Below are 12,475 nucleotides of genomic sequence, written 5' to 3' on the forward strand. Positions count from 1 at the left end.
AACCCCACGGTGAGCTCATCTTCCCTCTCTCCTGCTCGGCTGAGCCTGTTGCCACCGGGAGCTCTCTCCTCCCTGGCCCACCGCCCGCGCACGGCCACCTCGCGCCGCTGGTCTGCGCAGCTGCGCCGCCCAACCCACCTGCCCGCCGCCCGTGTGCACACCGTGCACCGAGCCGGCGCACCGTCCGCGCACTGCGTGCTCACGCCGTCCACCCCCGCAGCACTGCCCGCGAGCCTCACCGACGCACCGGCCCGCACCGCTGGTCGCTCGTCGCCGCTGCCCACGCGCTGCCGAGCCGTCGTCTCCCTCCAGCCGTTTCCTCTCGCACTGCCAGCCACCACCTCCCTCCGCTCCCCTCTCCTCGGCCGCCGTCCCAACCGCCGTCGCGCTGCTCGGCTGACCGAGCTGCTACGTGGGCTGCCGCGCAGCGTCGCCGCCCCTCTGGCCACGCAGCTTCACCTCACATGTTGTCGCCGTTTCAAAAGTGATAGTTTTACGATGGTTAGGTGTAAATAATTATAGTTTTGTAAAATTTACTAAAAAAGAATTGGAAAGCACGTATCAGCCCAGCTGGCTCGTGCAGCAAGCACGTAGGAGCATGCGCCACGCCACATTATTGGTTAATCACATTATGGATAATCTAATGCCTGGTCAGCTCTACAGGGCCGGACTGACAGGGATCCACAAATACCGGATACGCCTAACTTATTAAAGCTAGCGGGCTTCTCTAGGGCCGGGCGCCGACTCACAGATCGATCAGCAGTCAGCACAGCACTTTTCAGAACAGCTGGTTGCTTCAAGATGTTCTTCCGAGCAGTGCAGCACGTCCTCAGGTATGCGTATGATCTGAAGATGCATGCAACGCAGCGTGGCTAATTACCCTGCCCCAGCTTCGTTTTGTTCCTGGATTGGTCAAGAAGAAGCACACAAGTGCTTCTTTTTCGTTCTTGGATTGATTAGGACTTAAGATCGAGCAAGCACAAATGTCGAAATGTGTTGTCTGTGTGTCCTGCAGGCAGGGAAAGAGCCGAGCTTGGCCATTCTTGCCCGGCGTCGTCAACCACTTCTCCACGGCCTCACACTCTCAGAGGTTCTAATCCCGCGCGCTCTAGCTTGTGCTCCCTTAGCTCTCTTTTGGTTGCTCATGCGCCGCGACTAACTGATCGAAATGCGCTGTCTGTTCGGTTCGTAGGTTGGCCAGGAAGGTGGCGGTCATCACCGGCGCCTCCAGCGGCATCGGGAAGGCGACGGCCGCCGAGTTCGTCAGGAACGGCGCGAAGGTCGTGCTCGCGGACGTGCAGGGCGACCTCGGCCGCGCGGTCGCCGAGGAGCTCGGCGCGGACGCCGCGTGCTACACGCGCTGCGACGTCACCGACGAGGCGCAGGTCGCCGCGGCCGTGGACCTCGCGGTCGCGCGCCACGGGAAGCTTGACGTCATCCTAAACAACGCCGGCGTCGTGGGCTCCCTGGCGCGGCCCCCGCTCGGCGCGCTCGACCTCGCCGACTTCGACCGCGTCATGGCGATCAACGCGCGGGGCGTGATGGCCGGGGTCAAGCACGCGGCGCGCGTCATGGTGCCGCGACGAAGCGGCAGCATCATCTGCATGGCCAGCATCGCGGGCGTGCTCGGCAGCGTGACGCCCCACCCGTACAGCGTCTCCAAGGCGGCCGTCGTCGGCATCGTGCGCGCCGTGGCCGGGGAGCTGGCGCGCTCCGGCGTGCGCGTCAACGCCATCTCGCCCAACTACATCCCGACGCCGCTGGTGATGCGCATCTTGGAGGAGTGGTACCCGGGATCGTGCGCCGAGGAGCACAAGCGGATCGTGGAGAAGAACATCAACGAGATGGAAGGGGTGGTGCTCGAGCCGGAGGACATTGCGAGGGCGGCGCTGTACCTGGCGTCCGACGAGTCCAAGTACGTGAACGGGCACAACCTCGTCGTCGACGGCGGCTTCACGGTGGGGAAGGCGCCGAACATGCCGGCACCTGCACAGTGAGCAGTAGCGAATCAGCGAATGGATGCATGATGCTTTCGGTTTGAATAAGTTCGGTGCATTGTTTTGCGCTGAACAAACACATCATTCGTCAGTTAGTTCTTCGGCCTTTGAACGACGGTTTCTCGTCATGAAATTGCAATATCTTACACTGGTCCGTTTTATAGATTATTATTAGCTTTTCAATCTTATTTCAAAGTATGAGACGTGCGTATATAAATATTTCTCGCTCTTTTGCCCTTAACTATTTCAATTTATCTCCTATTTGTATATGCCAGAACGATGAACTACTTCACACAAATGGGCCAAATGGCACGGAGCTGTTTCATGGTTTCTACAAAGGTACTGAGATATTAGCTCCGCCCCTGCACAGACTCAGGGTCTGTTTGGTTCTCTACCAAACATTGCCATATCAAATTTTGGTTACACCATAATTTTTTAGTCATGTGTTTGATTCACTGTCATAATTTCTTAGCCCCACAGCCCACATGTCACATGCACATTTCTTTTCATAACTTTGCTGCAATTACGACGCCAATTTTATTCGCTACACTTTTTTGGCATGCCATATTTTATCAAACTTCCGTTACGACAAGGTTAGGCAACAACCAAATATACCCTATTTCTTGCCAAATTTTGCTAAGTTTGTGGCGCTTGATTTCTTGGTCGAACTTTTTGTGGTATGCTACAATTTGCGTAATATAGTTGTGACAGGGTTAAGTTACAACCAAACATGCATAGAATTTTTCGATATGTACCTTTTCTAAGGAGTGTAAAATGGCTCGTGACAAAAACCATCAACTCTGTTAGAGGTAGCAAGTACCCACCCTGTTTAGCACATGAGAAATGTGTGGCCGTATGACACCGACAGGGAAACTAGATGATGTTATTGTTTAGAGGAAGGAAAATTAGAGAGAAAAGTTTTTGTCTCTAGGGGAGCGGTGCGTTGCAACGGAATAAAAAATACATGAGATCAGAATTTTTAAATTCTTACAGATAAAATGAAAATGTGAGTTCAAAATGCTAGACATATGCAAAGCACAGATTGACAAAACACCACTCATTTAGATACTTGTATAAACATGGTGAAAAATAAAGATACAATATGAAGGTAACTAATTCACAACCCACATCATCTAAAATTATTCATTGCCTTTGGAGAATGTATCCTGTGCTACCACCCATTTGGGTTCAGATGATCATGAAAAGCATTGACACAAAATTTCATGTCTAAACTCAGTCCACATATTGAGAACAAAAATGACGAATATGATGAAACAGGAAGTCTTAAAATAAAAGGGAGAAAAAGAAAATGAGCTATTGTCCACTGAAACTTCTCCTTTTTATTTCTCATTGTGTGCATCATATTATCTACTAGTGGATGCTTGATCATTGTTGGTAGCACAGCAGCACACAGAGGTTGTAGCAGCTGATACATTCTCGGCTTGGATGGTATGCTTCCAAGAAAGAAAAAACCCTTTCTGCAAAGCATACAGTACATGTCTTTCATTATTTCCCAATCTAGATACAAAGTAATGCTCGGCAGTTTTCTACTCAAGGATCTATAAGCTTGAACAGACCCACGGCTCCTTGAGGAGACATCAGCTAAAGAATTCAAGTAAGTGACACAATGAAGGAGTTTGAAGATTTTCAGTGGTATGGAAGGAATACATCCATAATCGATGAAAACATGCCAACTATACAAGGCTCCAAGAGAAATGATCACAATGTATACTCGATGATGAACTTAATGCTCAATTGACTCAACTTCACTCCAAATACAAGCTCTCGAATTTGGCGCAAAACTAGGCACTAAAGATGTTTGGAGGGCTTTTTAAATACTCTTAGGAGGCTTTATGAAGGTAGAGCTCAGCAGCAACAGCAAGCCTTTAATGCTTGGGGGTGTTGGAGTATATATAGCTCAATCTAAAAAACTAGCCGTTACTGTTCTGACATACCTACCAGTATCCGGTGAACACCGGAGTCTCTGGCCTGAAATCCAAAACGGCGTCAGAACTAGCCGTTACGGTTCTGTTAAACTGCCGGAGTCTCCGGAGAATACCGGAGTCTCTGGCCTAGACTAGGTTACCAAAGAGAGAAAGTCCGAAGACTTGCCGGACTCTCCAGCCTCCCCAGGTACCGGAGTATCCGGTGAACACCGGAGACTCCGGCCTTTTAAAATAAATACTAACCGAGCGACCCTTGGCGGAGTCTCTCTCGGAGACTCCGGCCAAAAACATTTTCCTACCGGAGTATCCGGTGAACATCGGAGACTCCGGCCTTTTTCTATCAAAAAATAAATGCTTAACCGAGCGACAATTAAAAATATTCGGAACTGAGGCTCTTCTGGCGGAGTCTTTCTCGGAGACTCCGGCCTAAACACTGAGGACCGGAGTATCCAGTGAACACCGGAGACTCCGGACTCAGCAAACTCTGCCAAAATTTTCCGGTGTCCGTGAGTGAATGTGTCTCTCAACTGTTGGTTCTAAAAGATTATTTTGAGCATTGAGACACCATGAAAGCTAACAAATGCAACCCTCTTAATAGTACGGCTAGCCTAGACTCAATATCAAAGATAGAACAATTTAAATCCTATTGAGTACTACACATTGTTTCTCTTTTCTTTTCGAGGGGCGTCAATCATCGTGAGTCTTCACAATTGAGACTAAGACCTGTTCATAGCTTCGATAAACATATTAGTTCCTTAATCGTTTTATCATCAATAAGCTAAAACCCACTTAGGGGGCCTAGATGCACTTTTAATCTCCCCATTTTTGGTGATTGATGACAACACGATTAAAGCTTACAAAAAATAGCTGAAAAAAGATTTTGAATTCTAAAAGATATAGCGAGCTCCCGCTAAATGTGTGCATTGATTGAAAATCGAGTTGAGCTCAAATGCACATATTTAAGAGAGAATTTTGCAAGAGCTCCCCCTATATCCTAGGATCCGTGGGATGCAAGATTGAGTAAATAGGGGTATTCAAGATGCATATGATAAGATATATATCACACTCAATCTAATAAATAAGGCACAAAAAGCATCACACTAACATGAAAAGTCTTACAAATTTTAAACAAACCACATAGTTCATTACAAATAATAGATAAGTCTCAATATCCAACTGCGATGAAAAGATAAGAGTTCAAAGCTAAAAAGGAGGGAAACTAAGAAATTGACATCTCTCCCCCTTTGGCATCAAGCACCAAAAAGAGGAGAGGGACTAATCGCTGCTTTCTTCATAGATATCATCTCCGTCGTCGTCATCCCCACTTCCATTGTTGTTGCCATCGTGAGAGGAGCTCGCTGCAGGGACGTCTTCGGCATCGGAGGAATCATCGTCTTATTGTGCTTGAGAGCTCTCAGCAGCCGCTTGGGCTTCATCATACCAAGCCCACAAATTCTCAAATTCAATGGGTGCACTCTCTGCTTCGTCTGAAGCAATAGGAGAGCAAGGCGGCTGAAGGTTCTTTGAGGCATACAATGCCTTTTGACGCTTTTCCATCTTCTTCAGTCGGACATTCTGCTCTTTAATCTGAGTGGCATTATGAGTACACACATTAAAAATGGCCTTAAGAGCTCTCTTTATAAAAGATGATCCTCGTGGAGGAGCACGTCTTGAGGCAATTTTCCTTGTGCTCGGGAGGACACGAGGAGGAGATGGCGAAGGAGATGGAGCTTTGATATTCAGAGGCCTCATCCGATATGGCTCGTGTTTTATCTCTTTCACAAAAGTTTTCTTGGATACACGCTCGATGATTGACATGATGTAAGGAGCGTACCCACAACTCTTGACATGTGATTTTGAAGTGAAGACTATTTCTTCCCACAGAAAATATGCAACGCTAAAAGGTGCATGATCATTGGACATAGCGGCGAGAAGGTTCCTTGAGATACTCTGCATTGTGGTTGCATCTCCGCTTTTGGATGCCAATGTTAGTCGAAATAGTGAGTTCAAACATCTGTAGAAAGGTCTCATACCGGTGACTTTTCTAAACTCAACTCTTCCATGATTGAGATACATAAAGCCTAGCTCTTCCAAAGCGAGTTGATGCTCGTTGTGAATCTGATCCTTATGGGTATCACGAGTATCAAATCGAAAATGGTGAGCAAAACCTCTGAAGCTCACTTTGTACTGCTTGCCTTCAGTCATCCAATGCATGAAGGGGTTTTCTGAACCATCGAACCAGACTGTAGCATAGAATTGTGCGATGACTTCTTCGCACCAATCATATTTGAAAACCATGATATTCTTCACCTTCTTGTGCTCACATGCAGCTATAACCTCATTGAACACAGAATCATTCTTCTGTGTCATATAGTCCCAATCTATCCATTGCATATGGGTTATAGGCTTTTTCTTGGTGAGAATGACCGTCTTGTAGAAGTCCGCTTGAAAATCATTCAAAAAATGGTAGTTCGTGATGTTCTTCTCATAATCAAAAGGATTTGTGTGCCTCTCAATGTTCACCTTTGAAACATGCTTCATGTAGTTGACCGTCTGCTTCGGAGTATCAAAAGGTGAAGCTGTTTTGAGAGGTCTATGAAGTTTCAGAGGCCCTATCACATTATCTTCCTCTTGCTCCTCTTCATGCTCTTCTTCAACTGTATCAGGAGACTCAGAGCTGCTCCCCATAGCAATACATTTGCCTCTCTCTTCTCGAGAAGGCATGCTTTCTCTACCTCTACCTACTATCCCAGGAGCTAATCCCCTTCCACGTCCACTTTCTCGACCTCTGACAGCTTGATTTTTGGTCCTGCCTAGACCAACACTTGTTCTTTGCAATCCTTCAACAAAAGTCTCTTCTTCAATACGAATGCCTCATCCAGTGGCTTGAGGTGATTTTACTTTCTTTACCACCTTCCGAACTCGTTCACCACTTGCATGTCCGCTGCCACTATCCTCAGATTGTGCCGGTGCACTTTGTTCTTGTGCACAAGGATCACTCCTTTGTTTCTTCTTTCTCTCAAATGTGTGATCTTTCACATATCTATCTCCCGCCATATCGAGATTCCTGAGATATATGAGAAATAATGATTTAAGAAGTCGCGAGATAAGCTTGACGAAAGGGCTGATTCTGAAAAACTGATAGATGCCGGAGTATCCGGTGTTCGGAACTCCGGTCAGCCCGAGCCTGACCCAAAATCTTAGGGTTTTGTGAGATTCGACCAATAAAAGATGAAACAGTTGAAGGAATAAGTTCTAAGATGTATACAGAGCTACTCTACCAAAGGAAATTGATCCTAGAGAAGGACATCGGGAGATTTATCGGGAGATTTTTTGAAAAAGTACCTTTTAGGGCAAAAATACTCCAGTGATTTGATGAATAGGGATGTCCGGAGTTTCCGACCTTGGAATCGAGTGAGAAATAACGAGAGATGATGAAACTCCTTGGTTGCTCTTGAAAATCGCTGGAGGGGATCACTTGAGAGGAGAGAGGTTGAGAAAAGATGTGTTAGAGGAAAAAGAATAATTGTTCGGGTAGAGAGGGGATATAAGAATTTGGAGAGCCCGGAGACTCCAGTATAGAACGGAGACTCCGGACCTGATACTTTACCGGATACTCCGGTGAAGACCGGACTTTCCAGGAACTGGAGTCTGGACAGGAAACAGCAAATACATGAACAGTATCAGGTACTGGATACTCCGGTGAACACCGGACATTCCGGCACCTGGAACTGTGACAGAATAGAGAGAAAGTTGAGATTTAAGGAGGAATTTTTCGAGAGATGAGGGTTGGACATATAAGACTATTTTGCCACTTGTGATCAGCCAACAAGCATCATTACATAACCATGATCACAAGTAGCAAATTATGATCAAGCCATGGGTGGACTTGGGCGGCGGTTGGGATGCATCGTGCCTAGCACAAGCCATGCTCGAAATAATTTTATTCTTTTCAATGGCCTGGCTAGTCTGAATTACTCCCTCTAATTGTAAATGTAGGTTATTTTAGCATCCTCAATTATTCTCTAAATATAAATCATTCTCGAACATCTATACATTTTTTTTTCTCTTTTGTTCCATTCTTGTATTTGTTTAATAAATGATATCACTCTCACAAATGAATGAGTTATCTTTTCCAATACAAAATAAATAAAGTACAACAAGATCATTTGATCTAATTTTTTAATCCTTATATATAAGGCTAAAACGATTTATATTTACAATGAGTATTAGGTTAGCCTAATTTTCTTGGTCCAATACTAGTAGCAATACTCGATCTAACAAGAACTGGGCTTTTCCTCGAGCCGGCCTAAGAAAATGCCAAGTGTAGTGGAGCGCCCGGATTTCCTATACGTAGGGCGTGCTACCCGATGCTTCCGATAGCGCACTTTAAGAGTTGTGTGCCCGCTAGTGAACGACTGCGATCTATGGAGGTTCTGGTGCGGAGCAGGTGCATTCGGGCGCCGGTTGGGGGACACGTGTCAGCCTACGGTTTGTGGTGGGTAGTTAATTAGTATGAAAATCTTAAATTTAAAATGCATTTTTCTGTCAAACTGTTAGTCTATTTTCGAATCTGTTTAAACCATGTTTTTTAAGAATTAATGCAACAAAATGAGATCCAATATGATTATATTTTATTTTTTAAAAATCCAACAATTGCAGTATACTAATTCAACATTTTCAATATACAATTTTCACACAAAATATTGAACTAATTTTTTATAAAAATATTGAACTAGATTTTGTAAAATGTTGAATCAAGTCTTTCAAAATATTGAATGTATAGAAAAGACGCAAAATCAAAATCAATGAAAAACAACAAAGTAGTGATAGGATTAGAAAAAAGAAAAAGAAAAAAATATTACATGGCATTTTTGGGCTATGACTCTTTTAGATAGAGTTTGGTTGGTTGAACAAAGTTGAAAAAGATGTAATCATCCTGAATGGGATGTGACTGGACGGATGGTTCTAAATGAAGTAGTATAAGTAGGTTGTTAGGTTAGATGTATGTGATGTTATGATAACATGCTTTGTTGGTTGTATAGAATGAGACGACTTGGTATAAGATTATGTTTGGTTGGCTGAATATGTTGATTTTGGATGGGTTGTATAGGATGATAAAATTCATATAAATAGAGTATTATAAAGGAACTTATTTTTTCATCATATAACTTAGGATGAAAATAATTTTAGAAATTGGTCTTTCATATAAAAAGAATATCAGTAATTTTTTCAGATTTTTAGAAATTTATTTGAGGCTCCAGTAATAGTTAGAAGTTATAAAATTAGTATTTTTTTAGAATTTTAGTTTTAAGTCTCCACAGATTTTTTATATGAATCCAATTAAAATAAATTTCACATAAATTATAAAACACGTAAAAAAATTCTATAATTTTTTAGCAACAGAAATTCAATGGTTTGATATAGGGAAAATTTCGAGTACGTTCATACAGAATGACTCAGTGGTGGACGAGGTGCAGTGCGACCGAATAGAATATGTTTAAAATCTGTACCAGATATACGGACAATCGAAGATTCAGGCATCAGAACGCGTAGACAACACTTATCCTGACCATTCTTATCCTAACGAGCCTAATACTTCCACCAAACACAGCCTTATCTATAACGTACCCGCTCCAGGGTAGTTACTGTAGCTATTGCAGCCATAGAGTCGCTCATGTGTATGTGTGTATATATATACATATATATATGCATGCATATATGTATAATATAATTTTTATTTTTAGGAAATTCTAAAAAATGTGAAAAGTAATATTAGTTATACTGATAAATCGGCTAAAATAATCTAAAATGCAAAAAAAAAATATATATAACTCAAAAAATATGAAACAAATTTTTTTTTATGTTCGTATTACTATCATCTATATGTTAAAATTATGTGCATGCATGAAATTACTATAGCTTTCCCTATAATTAAGTGAATGTGTTAAATTTGATAAATTCAAAAAATATATTAAGATGTTCAAAATTAGTGAACTTAATTTTTTTTATGCTCTATACAACAGAAAATGAGCGCGGCATAGACACACAGGTATAGGAGGGCCCATGTGACGCAGAGGTGACGCACTGCGGATCACATGAATTCCATAACGACCACACATGACACATTTCTTGTTCTAACAAAGGTGATGTGATTGGGCATTTTGGATGGACCAGGTGGGACGTTGATTGCGGTTACGGGCATCCGTCACATAAATTCTAGGATAATTGTTTAGTTGTAATTTTTAAAAAGTAGTAATGATTGTTGAGAATGACATATAAGTCGTCTTGATTTTATATGGGGCGGAATAGTAAATGGAATACCACTCTATGCATAAATTCTCCATTGGCGTCCGTAGCGACAGATGAAGGGTCCATCTGAACCGACCGGCGTGACGCCTTTCTTAAGAGCTGCAGCTGCCTCCTCCTGCTGCTGCTCAGGGTGAAGCACATCACGGCAGCAGGATGTTCCGAGCTATGCAGCGTGTTCTCACGGGGAAGAGCCGAGCGGAGCCAGCCTGCTTGTCTGCCTTCGTCAACCACTTCTCTGCAGCTTCAGATTCTCAGAGGTTCTTGTGATCTCGTCTCGCTCCTGGAACTCTTTCTGTTAACTGCTCGCTCCTAGAACTCTTTCCGTTCGCTGCTTGTGTTATTGTGTTTACTTGCTTGTTGCTTCCGGCTCACGGAGGAGCCTTACCTTGGTTGCGGAATTGGTTTGTAGGCTGGCGGGAAAGGTGGCCGTCATCACCGGGGGTGCCAGCGGCATCGGCAAGGCGACCGCCGCCGAATTTGTCAGGAACGGCGCGAGGGTCATCATCGCCGACGTGCAGGACGACCTCGGCCGCTCCGTCGCCGCGGAGCTCGGCCCAGACGCCGCGTGCTACACCCGCTGCGACGTCACCGACGAGGCGCAGGTCGCCGCTGCCGTTGACCTCGCCGTCGAGCGGCACGGGCGCCTCGACGTTGTCTTCAACAACGCCGGGATCGGGGGCAACGTGGCACCGGTCCCGCTGGCCTCCCTGGACCTGGACGACTTCGATCGCGTCATGGCGACCAACGCCCGGGCAGTGGTCGCGGGGGTCAAGCACGCTGCGCGCGTCATGGTCCCGCGCCGCAGCGGCAGCATCATCTGCACGGCCAGCACCGCCGGTGTGATTGGAGGCGTGGCCATAACGCCGTACGGCATCTCGAAGGCGGCGATCCTCGGCCTTGTCCGCACCGTGGCTGGAGAGATGGCGCGCTCCGGCGTGCGCGTGAACGCCATCTCGCCCAACTACATCCCGACGCCGCTGGTGATGGGCGCCATGGCCCAGTGGTTCCCCGAGATGAGTGCCGAGGAGCGTAGGCGGATCATCGAGAGGGACATGAACGAGATGGACGGACCGGTGCTGGAGGCGGAGGATGTGGCGAAGGCGGCGCTGTACTTAGCTTCCGATGAGGCCAAGTACGTGAACGGGCACAACCTCGTCGTCGATGGCGGGTTCACGGTGAGCAAAGCGCCGAACATGCCGGCGCCATCATGCTGAGGAGTCCACATCAATGAATTTTGTGGCATCTTTCCGGAATAACTTGCATTGTATCGCATGGAATAGTACAAAGTTTAGTTGTGCAACGCGTTGCTGAACTCTGTGATAATGACTTCTTGTAATAAAATATGGGCGTTGCTTCTTTTTTTCATACACCTGTTTTTTCTTTTTTATTTAGTGACAAGCATCCTATGTTTTACAGTTGTGTTCTAACTATCGTCTATCCTGCTTATCGAGCCTCCATCTCCTACTTGTCTCTAATCATTTCTAACGGTATTTCTATTATCAAATTTGTATCCGACATACTTGCCACACTAACCTGATTAGTTCAGATTTCCCCGTCCACCTTAACCCTCAACTATCCTCCGCCGCTCACACCTAACGGCTACCCACTGCCTCACTCCGCCGCCCACGGCTAACAGCTACCCACCGCCTCACTGTCTCCACACCCACCTCCTTTGTCGAACCGACATGTCTCCCCCAAAATCTCATTTAAAGTTGGCGACGAAGAACCTCCAAATCAAACTCCCAACGAGAATGGCCGGTGTTCACGATGCTAGAAATATACGAAATGTAATAAAATATACACCATCTATCGTTTATTTATCGTTCTAGGTACCGTTGGATCGACGTTGACATTAAATACTTTTAGGACTTCACAGGGTCCAAAAAGCAAGAATTTCTTTTGCAGAATCTCTAACTCATCTTTTTTATCGGAACACGCCATCTGCAAGTGTATTGTGCATTCCGTAGGCCCGGTTCAGAACAATGGAATTTTTTTTATATTTTTTTTAAAAAAATACAAAACTATATGGCAGTTTTGGAATTTAACAGAAATAGATTTCTTCAACTTGTTCAGTTGGCTAGAAATAAAAATGAAAATCGCCCTTGACTGGGATCCGCATCCTTAATTAATAATGTACAGAGAATCACTATTTGCACAGTGTAATGAGTCTAGAGGTATTCTTATATTCATTAATCAAGTACTATACTGTAATCATATAGT

General features: G+C 45.0%; 2 protein-coding genes across 2 annotated transcripts; both read left to right on the top strand.

The window, feature by feature from the left end:
* On the top strand, positions 1-2,185 carry LOC133891008 (borneol dehydrogenase, mitochondrial-like). The gene is made up of 3 exons (XM_062331688.1): positions 1-833; positions 1,016-1,090; positions 1,193-2,185. Exons 1-3 carry the CDS (start codon positions 802-804, stop codon positions 1,995-1,997), a joined length of 912 nt encoding a protein of 303 aa, XP_062187672.1. The 5' UTR covers positions 1-801; the 3' UTR covers positions 1,998-2,185.
* Positions 2,186-10,274: 8,089 nt separating this feature from the next.
* LOC133891661 (momilactone A synthase-like) lies at positions 10,275-11,620 on the top strand. Its single transcript, XM_062332394.1, has 2 exons — positions 10,275-10,512; positions 10,665-11,620. The coding sequence occupies exons 1-2, from the start codon at positions 10,409-10,411 to the stop codon at positions 11,467-11,469; spliced, it is 909 nt and encodes a 302-aa protein (XP_062188378.1). The 5' UTR covers positions 10,275-10,408; the 3' UTR covers positions 11,470-11,620.
* Positions 11,621-12,475: the final 855 nt, after the last annotated feature.

The sequence above is a fragment of the Phragmites australis genome, chromosome 14, assembly GCF_958298935.1.
Source record: "Phragmites australis chromosome 14, lpPhrAust1.1, whole genome shotgun sequence".
Taxonomy (NCBI): domain Eukaryota; kingdom Viridiplantae; phylum Streptophyta; class Magnoliopsida; order Poales; family Poaceae; genus Phragmites; species Phragmites australis.

Bases quoted from the DNA above. Each gene is read 5' to 3' on its own strand.
- LOC133891008 (XM_062331688.1), top strand. From the start codon at position 802: ATGTTCTTCCGAGCAGTGCAGCACGTCCTCAG. The intron at 834-1,015 runs GTATGCGTATGA...TGTGTCCTGCAG, and splicing joins GCAGTGCAGCACGTCCTCAG to GCAGGGAAAGAGCCGAGCTT. The intron at 1,091-1,192 runs GTTCTAATCCCG...TTCGGTTCGTAG, and splicing joins ACGGCCTCACACTCTCAGAG to GTTGGCCAGGAAGGTGGCGG.
- LOC133891661 (XM_062332394.1), top strand. From the start codon at position 10,409: ATGTTCCGAGCTATGCAGCGTGTTCTCACGGGGAAGAGCCGAGCGGAG. The intron at 10,513-10,664 runs GTTCTTGTGATC...ATTGGTTTGTAG, and splicing joins GCAGCTTCAGATTCTCAGAG to GCTGGCGGGAAAGGTGGCCG.